This window comes from Antechinus flavipes, chromosome 1, assembly GCF_016432865.1.
Source record: "Antechinus flavipes isolate AdamAnt ecotype Samford, QLD, Australia chromosome 1, AdamAnt_v2, whole genome shotgun sequence".
NCBI lineage: Eukaryota > Metazoa > Chordata > Mammalia > Dasyuromorphia > Dasyuridae > Antechinus > Antechinus flavipes.
In genome coordinates this window covers 643979580-643995092 of record NC_067398.1, presented here as the reverse complement: position 1 = coordinate 643995092, position 15513 = coordinate 643979580, and the positions used below count along the sequence as shown (strand labels likewise).

Genomic DNA, 15513 nt, shown 5'->3' with positions numbered 1-15513 from the left:
GTTTAGTTATCAAATCAACTCTCATGGATTAAAATATCAATATGCCCATAACTCTGGTGGCTATATATCATACGCTCATCCCTCTCTGGAGCTATATCTCTGTATCACCATATGCCTGTTGGTCATTTCCAAACGGATTTGTCTATAATGATCTCAAATTCAACATGTCCAAAACAGAACTCATTATCTGAAACAGAGTAGATGTTTAATAACTGTTGATGGATCTACTTCACCTTAACCCTGTTTCTTCTAACTGCCTCATTTCTGTCAAATTTCTGTCATTATTCTTCCAGTAACCAAAGTTTGTATCCTTGATACTTCACTCTTCCCTCACTGTCCCACTCCTCTGTGGGGCACACAATATCCAACATCACTTGCATCCTCCCTGCTATTTCCATTCATGTGGCCACTCTCCCAGTTCAGGCCCATATTCCCTCTTGCCCATCCTTTTAAGCAACTTCCTAATTTGTATTTCTCTCTTTTAATCTCACTCTTCTCCCATCCATCTTCCATATGTCAACATCAAATTACTATTCCAATACAGAGATCTGACCATGTCACCTCCTTCCCTCCTCAAAAAGGAAAAAAAAATGGCTCCCTATTACTCCTGGGATAAAATTCTGATTCTTCTATTGGGCATTCAAAGCCTTCTATGGTATGGGTCCATTCTACTGTTATAGGTTTATTGCATTTCCCTTCATGTATTCTACATTTTAGACAAATTCTCCTACTCGCTTTAATCTCATTCACAAAATCCCATCTCCCACCTCTACACCTTTGTACTGGCTGTTTCCCATATTTGTATTATATACTCCTTTTCCACCTCCATTTCTTAGAAGCATTCACTTAATCTGAAGCTCAGCTCAAGTGTTACTCCTACAAAGACCTATTTGAATATCTCCAATTACTAACACCCTCCCTCAAAGATTATTTTGTGTGTGTCTATGCGTGCATATGCATACATATATACATGCATCTAGAGACATATAAATATACACATATACACATGCATTTATATACACATAATTTTTGCATACATATATTGATGTTTGAATATATAATATATGGGTATTAAAATATATAGAGATATGTATAAAGATCCTTATATGTGCATATGTATATTGTATACACACATGTTGTTTATTCCAAGAGAATGTAAGGTTCACAAGAGTAGGTGCAGTTTTTCTCTTTGGCTCCCCAGTGTCTAAAAGCATGTCACCAAACAATAGGGCTTAATGAATGTTTGCTGAAGAAATGAATGAATGATTCAAACTGAAATCTGCTACTCTTCAGCTTCATTCATTACTACTCCTGATTCTACTGTTTGGGTCACACAGAACAAATTGAATTCCTATGCCTTAAAACAGCTTGTCAAATTTTTGAAAATGGTAGGCATTTAAATCCTAAATTCTCTTCTTTGGGCTAAACATACTCATTTCCTTCCTCTGTCATCCCATGGCATGGTCTTCACTCCCCGTCCCTAACATGGCTCCTTGACTTGTCAATGTTCTTCCTAAAATGTGACATGTAGAATTGAACTCAAGATTCCCAATATGCTCCCACCAGAGCTGAGGACAGTGGGAAAATGGTGTCCTCTCTTACTTAATGCTAGATTTCTTCCTAATTCAATAGCTACCTGGCACATCCATAGGTGAGGTTTCCTGCTGAAGGATGGAAGGGACCTTGGAACCGAGTTCGGGGATCTATGATGAGGTCCTCTCTCCCTTACAGGGTGGTACTGCCATATGGAAAATACTGAATAGAACTTAAAACTTCAAAATATAAAGGATCAATGAGATACAGACTTCAGTAGGGCAGTCACTCCACTGATGCATGTCTCAACTCCTCTATGCTTATTCAATGTTTTTCAAAAGTTGTTCATGTCCAAAGAAATGCACTACATTGTGATCAGCGGGGTGATAATCTCCACAACTAGCTAGGCTGGTCCTTGGAGAATAGACATACAATGGACATTCATCACCAGACATATTTGAAATCCTTCCAGCTTAGGAAGTAGGAGTTGTGCAAGCTTGGGTTCCATTGGCATAACCTTCAAAATCGAGTGAAACAAAAATCCCAGAGCATCACAGAAATGGGAGTTTAATATTTCTTTGTCACTGATGATTTTCCTAATGCCTAATCCTCTATTGATAAACTTCTCTGATCTTAGCTAGATTAGATCCTGGAGAATACACACTTACACACACACACACACACACACACACACACACACACACACACACTATATCACTGACTCTGTACTTGAATTTCTAAGCTGGTAAGATGTGGTTAACATCAGTTTCTATTGGCATGGCCCCCAAGAACCCAGGGTCCCCTTCATGCCATGGCAGAGCAGCACAGAGCAGACACAGATCTGATTTGGCTAAAGCTATTTCGATTATCTTTGGCTCTAGGCTTGACTATGGGCTGAATATCCAGGCCAATCTTACCCCACTCTCACCTCAAAAGGAATTTGTGGGTTTTGGCACAGTTGAGAGCCCAGGGAAAGGCAGAGACAAGACAAGAGGGAATAAAATTGGAAGTCAGTATGTTGTGTGAGAAAATGACCTAAACTAAAAGTCAGGAGACCTGGATACCAATTGAACTTCATTACTAATTCCCTATGTGACTGCAGGTAAATCACTTTTTTTGCCTGGGTATCATTTCATCCCCCTCTCAAAAAGGAGGGGCATGGAATTAAGTGGCATCTGATATTCCTCAAAGGAATATTTAGTAGAATGCTAACCCCTGGGGCTCAATAGTTCAGTGTTTGATTTTCCATGTTCCTCTTTCAGAAGGCTTCCCTGTAGGCACTCACTGCTTCCCCTTCAGAAGAAAACACCATCTCACTGTCCCAGTCAGAGTCATACAAATTTATCTGTGTATCCTTTTATTCCTAGGATCCCCAGAGGCCAAAGGCTATGTCTCAATCCTCTCCCTCTCAGACTGGAGCTTCCCCCAAATTCTTTCCTTTCAGATTAAGGACTATACTTCCCACTTACCACTCGGGTTCTCAGACTGTTTCTCCCACTGAGACATGGGGCTCTCTGAGGGCAGTCACCCTTCAGCCCAGGGGTAGGGCAGAGGCCAGCATATCAGAACTAGGTCTCTTTGAGCAAAGTCTCTTCCTTGTATCTCTCTTATCTCCAGCCTCCAGACTGTATTCAGACCACTAAAAAGCAATTTGTCAACTGCTTTGCTGATTCTTGGGGGTGGGTCTCCACATTTGGTCTTATGAATACTCCTGTCACTGATTCTATTCCCCAGTCTCTGGAACTCTTAATTTGTTCCAAGGGCCTCCAGTTGCTCCTGTCCTCAGTTTCTGTTATTGTCTACACTCTCCCCACATTTCCATTCTTGCCCCAAGCACATCACACTATCCTCACTCCCCCACAATAATCTTATTTCCCTATTGTAATCTCCTTATTCCTTCTATCCTCTCATCACTGTCCCCACACTCTCCTCATTCTCTAGATGTTTTTCCTATTTCCTTACACTCACCTCAATAGCAGCAAGCTTTCTAACCACCCCCAGATTCTTCTTGTTTTTGTCCAACTCTTAAGTCCACCACTGTCTCTTCTCATTATCACTCTGGACACCCACACTCCTCAAGACTTCTCTTTTGCATTCCTCATTCCCCTAAATGTTCCTTCTTCCTTATCACATTTCTCTTTCTCCCACATCATCAGTTTTGTCCCTACTCCCTTTGATAGCCCAATTCTTGAAACTCCCCCAACTCTTTATATTTCCCTGGAGTCTTCTCACTTACCAACATATAGTCCATACTCCTGCACTCTGACAATATTCCATGATCACAGAACCCTCAGAAATCTCAGAGATCATCAAGTTTAATCTGTACCTGACCCAATTCACTTCTCCAAAATCCACAATATTCAGTAGATATCCAATGATTTACTTCTCCACAAGAGGTCATTTAGCTCCATTTCCCAGTCACTTATTTCCCAGGATCCTTGGAGAAACTGGGTGACCAGCCAAGTCAGAGTCTTTGTGAAAAGGAACCCATACATCAGGGAAGGATAACAACTAGAGAACTTAAAACAAGCATGGTCCCTTGCTAATCTAATCACTCACGATGCGAATTCAACAACTTGCTCATGATCTGAATGTCAAAAACTAAATTCTGCAGACTTTTGCCACTTCCTCAGTTCACAGCCAGCCAAATCCACCATTGAGCCATTGAGGGTGGCTTGAGGCTCTCACATCTTGGGAGGCCCTTTTCCAGTTCTAGTCATCTTTGTGACCCTATTGGGAGGAACATGATCAAAGGGAAAGATTTCAAACCAGAAGTTGAGTGACTTAAATATGGACTCTCTTACTGATATTTCATGTGAACTAGGGGAGGTCACTTTTTTTTTTCTTTAGGCATAAGCCTGTATATACTTTATAGCCTGAAAGCAGGAAGTTACCTTGTAAGCCATCTAGTCCAATCTCATTTCACAAATGAGGAAACTAAAGACCTCAAAAATAACTTTGTTTCCTTATCTGTAAAATAAGGATGTTAGATAACATGACTACTGAGGTCCTTTCCAGGTGAAATTAAGTAATTTGTTCAAGTCACACAAATAGTAAGTAGATGAACCAAGATTTGAATACAGATCCTTCGATTCAAGAATCTGTCTGCCATAATTTTGGCCACCATAAGGTCCCTTCCAACTCTAACATACCATATCTTTCATAACTTCTCTCTTTTGTTCTTTGCTGCTGATTTACATCTACTTTAACCTTACCCTTTACCCTCTCATGACCATTCCAATTTATTCAGTCCATCTTCCTTACTATGACTTCCCTTCTTACCTCAGGCTTGCTCCCATAGTATATAACTACCACTTGCTATCACACCATTCTTGAGTTCTTCATGTCCTTGCACTTCTGTCCATCCTCATCTTTGAGTTCACATACTTATCTGAGAAATCCTAACATGCTCTTTCTTCAATCTCCAAATTTATAAGAGTCATAAGAGAAAGTAATGAAACTGAATTAACTGCATCTACTAAAAATTGACTATGATCAGCTTTAGCTGGGTTTTCCTGCTTCTTGGAAATTACTCTCCTCTAACCTTAATCTTACTCTTCATATCCACTGTTTTAAACATTTCTTTTCTCTTTCCACCACCAAACTCATCTTTAAACTCCATCCTTACACATGACCCAGATTCTTACTTCACTGAGGATATTGAGGCCATTCATCTTGAACTCCCTCAGCTTTCTATCTTCATTAAGATGAAGATCTAAGAATTAGGCAATAGTGAAAATAGATTCAGAATTGGCTGGATGGCCAAACTCAAAGAGAGATTGCAAATGGTTCGATTTCAATGTGGCAGGAGGTCTATGGTAGGGTATTCCAAAGTCTGTACTTGGCCTTAGGCTGTTTAACATTTTTATCAATCATATGCATAAAAGCACAGAAAGTATTTTCATCAACTGCAAATGACACAAAGTTGGGAGTGAGAGGTAACATATTGCATTACAAAGCTAGGATCCAAAAGGATCTTGACAAGCGAGAATATTGGGATGACTTTAATAAGATGAAATTCGCAAGTGATCAATGGAAATGCTTGCCATCAACTACATAAGTACAAGATGGGAAGGCAGATGGTCAAAAAGCAGTTCTGAAAATGATCTGGGAGTTTTAGTGGACTGCAAGCGCAATACAACTCAATAGTGATATAACAGTAAAAAAAAAAAAAAAAAAGCTAATTCAAACAACAAGAGCTGAATTAAGAGAGATATAATTTCTAGGAATAGGAAGACAAGGATTCCACTGTATTCTACCCTGCTCAGCCCTCATCTGGAACACCAATGGATTCAGTTCTAGGATCCATGGTTTCAGAAGGTCACTGATTATCTAGACTCACAGGGGTCCTCAAACTTTTTAAATAGGGGGTCAGCTCACTATCCCGCAAACTGTTGGAGGGCCGGACTATAGTAAAAACAAAAAGTTTGTTTTGTGGGCCTCTAAATGAAGAAACTTCATAGCCCTGGGTGAGGGGGATAATCCTCCTCAGCTGCTACATCTGGCCCACAGCCATAGTTTGAAGACCCCTGATCTAGAGAATGTAGAAAGGATAACAATCAAGATGGTGAAGGGCTTTGAATCTATAAAACATTAATATATGTTGAAGAAACTTTGTGTGTTTATCCTGGAAGAGAAAACTGGGCAGAGGGAAGGGAGAGGAATAATATTTGTATTCAAATATTTTAAGGTCTGTTAAATAGAGAAGAAATTAAATTTATTCTCTTTCCTTCTTTTTAGGAAAGAAGCAGAAGTATGTTGGGGGGAAGGAGTAATAGAGGCTAATTTAGGCTCAGAGAAAACTTCCTAACTATTACAGTTGTCCATTAGTAGAATGGATTGCTTCCTCAAAAGGTAATGGGTTCCATGTCCTTGGAGATCTTCAAGCAGAAAATCACTTGTAAGGCCTGTTATAGTGGATGTTCCTTCCATGAATGGGTTTGGATTATATGGCTATTGAAGTCCCTTCCAACTCTCAAATTCTGTAATTGTTATTCATCTTTTCCTATCTCAGCATCATCCCCTTCCTTGTTTCCTCTGGCCACCAAAAAAGACATCTGAGTCCTCACTAAGGCTAATACCAATATCCTCTCTCCTAAACCCACCTTATAGTGTGTTCTTGACTCCTCCAACACCTTTCTCCAGCAGTTTTCAACTCTTCTTATATGCTCGCTTCTTCACCTTCTTCCCTTTCTATTCCCTCCTTTCCATCTGCTTAAAAACAATCTGAACAAAAGCTTTTTGGGGGCCCATTTAAATAGCTTTTCTCTTTCACCACTAAAATGTTTCCATTTCCTCTCTCCCTGTTCCCTCATATTCCCTTGTGATCAGTCTTCCACTCCCATGAAATTGCTCTCTCAAAGGTCATCCCAACATCCTTCTCATTGCAAAATGCAGTGGCTTCTTCTCAATTCTTACCTTCCACTAGCTGGAAGTTTTTTATTCTGTTGATCACCCTCTCCTACTAGTTGTGTATTACCCTTGTCTTCAGAAACAACTAAAGATAATCTTATAGTCTTGTCCTCCATCTCTGATCTTTCTTTTTCTGTCTTTTCACAATATACTGGTCTTCCACCCAACATTCCATAGTTGAATTCCTCAGAGAACTGTCCGTGGTCCTCTTCGTTTCCTACATACTTTATCTTGTCAAAGTCTTGAAATTCTGCTCCTTCGACTCTTATTTCTATGCAGATGACTACCAAATCTTCAGTTCTATCCCTCTCACAAGCTGTATCTCCAAACATGCTCTACACATCTCAGTTGGGAAAAGGCTTTTGTATTTGGTGATGAAACAGTTTTGGAGAACTTAAGGAAAGTAGTTTAAGCAAAGTCATGGAGGTAGAAATTACAGTGGAGGAATTTGAAAAAAAAATTAAGTGGACATGGAAGCAGAGTTTTGGAAGATGGATCATAGAATTCTAGTTCTAAAACTATTCAGAAAGGAGGAATGCCTTTATAGGGGATTAATAATAATCCCCTATAGATAATAAAGTTTGGTTCATGAGTTGACTTTAAGGAGGGACACTCAAGTGCTATTCAACCTTTTCATCAGTAACTTGGATAAAGGCATAGATGCATGGGATGCTTATCATTGCTGAGATGTTTATAGAACTTATCAGAGACAGACTAGGTTACAAACTTAATGACAAAATCAACATTGGCAAAAATCTTGGAATGTGTGAAAAATGCAATGAATCTAATAAAATTAAATTTAATGAAGATAAAAGTAAAGTTCTAGATGGGTCCAAGAAATCACCGACAAAATGTAGAAATTAAAAAATGATTTCTGTTGTTTTTTTAGTATAAATTCTTGTTTCCATAGGTTTAAATGTAAAATATTTTATATTTATTTTCCATGTTCCCTTTTTATGTGAATGGCTAAATACAAAATACATTTCCTAAAGAAAATCTTACCATTCAAATATATAGACAGCAGTTCCACTGAAAAGGCTCTGGGGGTTTTGTTAAGCTTCAGGTTTGATGTGAGTAGACAGTGTGTCATGTTAGCCATTAAGGCTAATGAGATTTTCGATATCATTAAGAGAAGTCTCATGTCTAGGGCTAAGGAGGTGATGGCCTGGTAGTATTTCAACATGGTTAGATAAATATATGGAATAATGTGTTCATTTCTGATACTACATCTGAGGAAGGATATTGAAAGGCCAGAGAACATCCAGGGGAGGGTGACCATGTTGGTGGATAGTTTTGAGTTCATAGCATACAAGGACTGTGGAACAACAGCAATATGGACATTTAGCTTAGAAAAGGGAAGACAGTAGAAAAGATGATAGTTATTATTAGAAAAATTGTCATATAGATGAGGAATTAGATGTTTTCTGTTTGGCCCCAGAGGCCAGAGGGCAGGGCTATAAGTTAAGGAAGGTATAAGCCACAGAGAGACAGATAGTTGTAGGGGTTGATGTCAGGAAAAACTACCTAACAATAAGAGATATCCCATAATGGAATAGGGGACAGTGAGTTCTCTATCTTTGGATGGATGATCACTTGTAAGAGTTACTCTAAAGGAAACTGCTATTTAGACATATGTATGATGTATGAAGTCCCTTTAAATTCTCAGATCTTAGAATTCTTCTGTTCTCACCTTTGACCTTTCCCCATCTAAACCATTTTGTATACTCTATAAATCTTTAGAGTCTCAAGTTCAAAGTTCTTGGCTTGTCCATCAAAAGGCCTCTATAACATAACCCTCCATCTTTAATTTTTACCTTCAGTGCCTTATTACTCCTCATCCTACTTATCCAACTCTCTGGCCAAATGAGCTATTCTCTTTCTCTTGAACATTCCCTGAATCATCCAGCCTCCATGACTTTGCTCAAGCCATTCATTGCCTGTGCCCTTTCTCATTGTCTTCATCATTTTTCTCACGCCTCAAATTGCATTCTGTTTGTATTTCTCTCATGCATTTGTCAGGGATTTCTTTATAGGAGAACTCTGTATCAATTTCATATCCCTCCATTTGACTGAAACCTCCACATAGTTTAATAAACAAATCAAACAATGAGTCAAGAAGCATTTATTCAATGTCTACCATATACCTGGTTCTGTGCTCCACAATAGAGAGACAAACACAATAAATTTGTTTAAATTCAAGTCTCTACTTTTAAAAGGAAATTTCATTCTGATAAAGAGTGAGGATTAGAGCAAGAAGTTTCTCAATTCTCAAAAGAAGAAAAAAAGGAGAGGAGGGGAGAGGAAAGGAGGAAAGAAAAGGAAAGGAGAGTGACAGCTTTCTTTAATGATCTGGAGGTTGTCCTTTGACACAGAAATTAGACTGGAGGAAAAGTTGCATCTCCTGGCAAAGCATTCATTTGCCCTTCATTAAAGGGCAGCTAGATAGTATAGTTGGATAGGATAAAATGTAGGGCTTGGAGCCAGGAAGGCTTGTTTTCCTAAATTCAGATCTCGACTCAGACACTTACTATTGTATAATCCTGGACAAGTCCTGTTTGTGATTTCCCTCTCCAGCTCATTTTACACGTGAGGAGATGAAGGGTCACACAGCTAATAAATGTCAGAAATTGAACTCAGGATAATGAGTTTTTCCTGACTCCAAACCCTGCATTCTCCGCTGTGCCATCTACTGGCCCCAAAAGGAAATACAGTGCAGGACAAAAAGCATTTCAAACTTCAGAAAAAGGAAAAAAGCTGTCATTCTCCCCTTCTTTTCCCTTTTCCTGCTGAGTATTGAGAAGTCTTTCTCACTTTAGGCTTGGAATTCTACCCACTATTCCATCTAGCCGCCCATTAGTTTGTGTGAATCCATAAGATACAATATAACCTTTTTTGGAGTAGAAACTGTTTCATTTCTAACTCCTATATCTAAGAACCTTGTACAAAGGAGATGAATAGATTTTGTTTGAAGAGTTAAAATGCTTATTCTGTATGACCCTAAAAGAGAGAAATAAAATTTCTGGAGGGTAAAGTTATAGAAAGGAAAATTTCAGCTCCATTTAAGAAAGAAAAAAAAACTTTCTAATAAGAAGAGCCATCTTACAACAGAACGGGTTGCTTGTAAAGATAGTGAGCTTCCCTTCACTGGAAGTATTCAAAAAAAACACTGGATAAAGTCAGAAATGCATGAGGAAGAAAGTTGGACCAGATGACCTCTAAACTTTGACCTGGGATATGCCAACTTTCTCTTACATCTTCTCTCAGCCCTTCTGCCCTTCAAAATCCAGTCTGAATTAGTAACAAAGAAATATAAATGAAAAGCTAGAAGGGACCTTGTTAGAATATAATCCCTTCATTCTATACATGAGGATATAGCAGCCCACAAAAATAATATGATTTGTCCAGAGTCACAGAGTTCATAAGTTTTTGAGGCAGAATTTGAAATAGGTTTTCCTGATTCCCAAATTCAGTAATTTCACATTGTCTCCTGGGCAAGAAGAACATTGGTTCTCTCAGTTTCTAAGAAATCATGAAAGTAATTTTCTCTTCTCCACTAAGCAAACACAAGATATCTGGAGAGAAAAGGTCACACCTTCAGAGGAAATGATTTGCTTAAGATCATACGGCTGCCCGGTGGCTGAATTGCAACTACAACTTGCATCTCTAAAGTCCCAGGTCAGAGTTCTTTCTATCTTACCGTGTGGTCTCCCATACAGATCTACTTCCTAGCTCTTGGCCATGGGCTTCTTCAATCTTTCTTCCTATTTACTTCAATATTCATAATGAACCCAGAGGGGCAAGGATCAGATCTCAAGGCTTATGGGACCAAAGGCATATGGTTCAAACTTAGGAGAAAACTTAGTAATCAATCCTAAACCCAAAAACTGATAGAGCTTCCATCTTGGTCCCTAAACATGGTCCCAAACTGAACCCCTGACCCTGAGAACAGCTTGTAGTAAGAAACTTTTGGCCACAAGGGAGGTCTAGTGTGAGTGGAACAATTCAACTCCATCCTCATTTTTGGAGATCCATTTCAGAGCACACATCCTACTGATACTAATTGGTGATCAAGAGTATCAGACTCAATCCTGGGTCTCTATGCCGACTTTTGATTTCTGCCCACCTCTGCCCCACTTCCTTCTTGGCTCCATGGATCATGGCTATATAGAAAAGCTTTATTCTTGGTAAAGGACAAGACAGAAGAAGACTTCAGTTAATGGAGTGATGTGAGGAATGATTGTATGGGGAAAGGATGGAACAGAGGATCATTTTAGAAGAAGAAAATGATTGGTAGAGTTCTGAGGTCATGAGACATGATTGGGAGGGGCTGGGAAAGGAAGACAGTAGGAGAGAAGAGGACCTAAAAACTTGAGTAAGGGAGCTTTGGCCTTCTATTGAGTTGCTGTGGAGAGGTCTCATGCTTAGAAAGGGAGAGAATGGAGTGCTCACCTGAATGAGAATTTATACCTGAACCAGTTAGTAATTCCCAAGACTACTGACTTATAAAAGAAGTGGTTTATAATCCCCTAAAAGAACTCCCCTGGAGTTACTAGCATCTAGAAGGCCTCTGGGCTTTTACCGTTAAGAGGAATTCCTCTTAGGACTTCAAATATCCTATTTCCATAGAATCTGAAATTCCCCTTGATGGGGATTTCAATTATAAAATTTCTCTGTTTTTTTTTCCTTTTTTGACTGAGGCAATTAGGGTTAAGTGACTTGTCCAGGGTCACAGAGCTAGGAAGTGTTAAGTGTCTGAGGCCAGATTTGAACTCAGGTCCTCCTGACTTCAGGGTTGGTGCTCTATCCAATGCACCACCGAGCTGCCCCCCCCTCCAATTAGATCATTGACTGGTTGATCAATCATTTTCGAGAACAGATGGAGGTCCCCTTGAAAAATAATTCTAAATTCCCTAGCCCTGAGAGGGAAAAAAAAACTCTCTTCCTGCATCTCCTCTGGCCATGTTTTCTGACACATCCCTGCCACCAGTTTGATTCAGGCTGACTCAGTGGTCCTTCTCCACTATACCCTGGAATTTTTGTGAGGATGGATAGAAGTCAGGGAAACCCTGATCACTCACCAATCCTGCCGTCCCCACCTCGGTCCTTGGTCAAGCTGGTGAGGCAGTTCTCTGGACTTTCCGTGCCATCCCTCAGGCAGTCGTCCCCCCGGGAAGGGTTCTCCCCAGCTGCCAGGTCTGGGGCATCCCCACCGGAACAGGCACAAGGGGTCTGCATGATACCACAGGGATGAGAGCTCCGGCTGCCAGCCAGACAGGCCTCCAGCCAGCGGCAGAGCATCTGACAGGCAGCCCGGCTGGGGCTGCGATTGCCCACCACCAAGTACTCCACGGAGAATTCTGCGTCAGGGCCCGGGTAGGGAGATATCAAGGCCTGATCGTCAGACCCCAGCTGCTGCTGCCGTCTCATCTGCAGGAACTGCTTATTGGACTGGAGAAAGGCATAACGGGCCGAGGGGTCACAGAGGCGTAAGACCTCATCAAAGCTCTCCACTCCCAGGTAGGTGCGTGTGGACTCCAGGAAAGAATCAAACTGGTAGGTGCGAACAGGCCAGGGCCCACAAGGCCCCGCAGGCTTGGATACCTTCATGTAGAGGGTATAACGCCGTGGGTCAGGATTCCGCAGGGTCCAGGAGCAGCGGGAGGCGTTGGCTGGGAAGACGGAGGCTGATGAGAAGTAGCCAAAGAATTTGCCGAGAACTAAGGTGGAGCAGGGGTCGGACCCCTGCCCGGGGTCGGTGCCACCCACTGCCCAGGTTGGCTGGACCAGGAAGAGGAGGAGAGAACTGAGGATCCAGACCCGGTCCAGGGCAGCAGCTGGGCTCCTCATCCTAGATCTCGGGGCCCCCGGGACTGAGCGCAATCGGCGGCCAAAGTTGGGGAAGGTCTGGACATAACAAGGGCTCCACGTGTGAGGTGGGAAGGAGGAGGCCAGCAAAGTGCAGGAGGAAATCCGGAGTTAGATGTGAAAGTGGGAACCAGGAATGGGGCACGGGGCTAACCAGAGGGCCACAGCAGCTAGGTGGCTGCGAAGAAGCCAGTGAGCAGGGGGATGACGGTTTTGAAGATACTTCAGGTTGCGTTTTCCAGACAGATGCTCCCTCCTGTGGCCATCAACTGTAGCTGAGACAGGAAAAATAGAGAAAAAAGGAGCATTAAGTACTTGGGAGAGAATGGGCCCTCTGGCCCTGCGGAACCCTCATGAAGGGGGCAATGGGGAAACATGACTGGGGCCTTTATGCACCCCTCCCTCTTAGCCCCCCACATCTGAGATCAGCGAGATCACACCTGGCAAACCTTAGGCACCATTTAACCTGACCCCCTCATTTTACAAAGTGAGAAACTGAGGCCGAAAAATGGACTTGTAAGGTCACATATTTCAGGTTGGTTTCAGGAAACCAACATAATGATCAGCTAGAAATTACACGGCAGCCAGGGCCTAGGCCTTATGCCCATGTCTGGCTCCTCAGATGGAGGCCAGCCAACAGCTCTGGGGGGAGCAGATTCTCCTTTGGGTAGGGGGCTGCATCTGCTCAAGTAGAAAAACAGGAAAGGGCAAGCCAGACATGCTCTTCTTACTGCCTATCTTCCCGGGCTCAGGGCTCAGGGAGCCCCAAAGCTGGCTCCGGCAAGTTAGCCACCAGCAGTGACAGCCCACCCACATCCCTCCTCCCACTCAGGGAATTCTGCAGGGACCTTTCCCTTCCTCGCCTCTGCAGGCCAACTTGCCTCCTGGGTCTTTTCCTTCTGGCCTCTGATGGCCCTCCTGCCTCTTCTCCAACTCAATCTATCCTGCTTTCTCTTTCCCTCCCTCCCTCCCACTTTCTCTCTTGTCTTCCTATCTTCTCTCTTCTGTATCTCAGTGTCTAGATATTTTCTTTCCCCCTTTTTTGTCTTTGTGTCTGCTTCCTTCTCATTCTCTTCTTTTCTTTCCCTCTTTGTGTCGCCTCCTCTCAGTCCCCTTTTCTCTTTCTCTGTCTCTGTTTCTCTGTCTCTCTCTCTCAATCTCTCTCTATCTTTCTCTCTCTCTCTCCTTGTCACTCTGTCTCTGTCTCTATCTCTCAATCTCTCTCTCTCTCTTTCTTTCTCTCTCTCTCTCTCTCTCTCTCTCTCTCTCTCTCTCTCTCTCTCTCTCTCTCTCTCTCTCTCTCTCTCCTTGTCACTCTGTCTCTGTTTCTGTCTTGGTCTCTCACTCTCCTTTCTCTCTCTCTCTCTCTCTCTCTCTCTCTCTCTCTCTTTCTCTCTCTCTCTGTTTCTGTCTTTTTCTCTCTGTCTTTCTCACTCTCTGTGTCTATCTCTGTGATTATCTTTGTCTCTCTTTGTCCCTATGTCTATTTCTGTGACTCTGTCTCTGTGTTTCTTTGTCTCTTATTTTCTGTCTCTCACTGCCCCTCTATCTCTTTCTCACTTTTTGTCTCTCTGTCTCTGTCTGTCTGTCTTCCTCTTTTCTCTTTCCCTGTGGTACTGGTCCTATTGCTTCTCTTTCTTCTGTCTTCTTTTCTCCATCTCTCTCTCCCCCAATCTTCCTCCACCATCTCTCTCTCTCTCTCTCTCTCTCTCTCTCTCTCTCTCTCTCTCTCTCTCTCTCTCTCTCTCTCTCTCTCTCTTTCTCTCTCCCCCCCTCTTCTGGCTGCACTAGCTCCAAGTTGCTCTCTCATGTCTCCTTCTGACTCTGATCTCTTGGTCCTTCCCCCTCAAGCCAGCCATCCGCTCTCCATCTGTCTCTCAGAGGACTCTGAATGTCAGGCAGAAAAGTTGAGGGGGGAGTGGAGGAATGAGAAACTCTAGAGGTCATATTGTTCACCCCCCCTTCTGTCTAAAGACAGACCAGTTGCCTCTTAATTGCCCCCAGAAAAAATGGTTCGGAGGTGGGGTAAGTGTTTAGGAAGAGAGAGCAGGCTGTCCTTGTCCACAGAGTTCTGGTGAGCTGTTAATGTGGCCATCACTCCCATCTATAATGAATTTAATGGTTAACCATCCTTAGAAACTTTGGGATGTACCCTGAATCCTTCTGGCTACAACCACCTGTCTGCCTCCTCCAGTCGACTTGTTTCTTTAACCTTCTGGCCTTGTTCCCAGCACCAATGGATCTAGCTCAGCCCCTCTGCCTTTTCCCATTATCCCAACCCCCTCTCCTTTCTCGTCCCACCCCCACTTCACCCTGTCATCTTTCTTCTCACCTCTCCCACTCTCTTTGCTTCTCCCTCTGTCTCTCAGTTCACACTTTTCATAGGAACCTAAAATTTAAAGACCATCCAGTCCAACCCCCATGTTTGACAGATGAGGAAACTGAGATCTTGAGGTCATACAGCTAATAGTCCTCAGACTCCAGACCCAGAGTTCTTGCTACTGGGCCATAGATAAGACCCTGAACTATTACTTTGGCCGATCTTATGCAAGGGAGGGATAAAATTCAGCTGTTTGTTATCATGCAAAAACCCCACCCCAAGACCAGGAGTGGGGAGCTCTGGATTCAGGCTCCAGCTCTGCCAATGACTTGCTTAGTGACCCACAGGACATTCTTTCCCCTCTCAATTTTCTCTGAAATCAA

At 42.3% G+C, this 15513-nt stretch overlaps 1 protein-coding gene across 4 annotated transcripts in view; it reads right to left on the bottom strand.

The window, feature by feature from the left end:
* The window catches only part of ADGRB1 (adhesion G protein-coupled receptor B1), a 263708-nt gene that overhangs the window by 200316 nt on the left and 47879 nt on the right, over window positions 1-15513 (bottom strand). For all 4 annotated transcript variants that reach the window (XM_051971170.1, XM_051971169.1, XM_051971172.1 and 1 more), the window contains exon 2: window positions 12024-13085. In XM_051971170.1, coding sequence (XP_051827130.1) covers window positions 12024-12792 — 769 coding nt within the window. In that variant the 5' untranslated portion in view covers window positions 12793-13085. The remainder of the gene's footprint in view (window positions 1-12023; window positions 13086-15513) is intronic.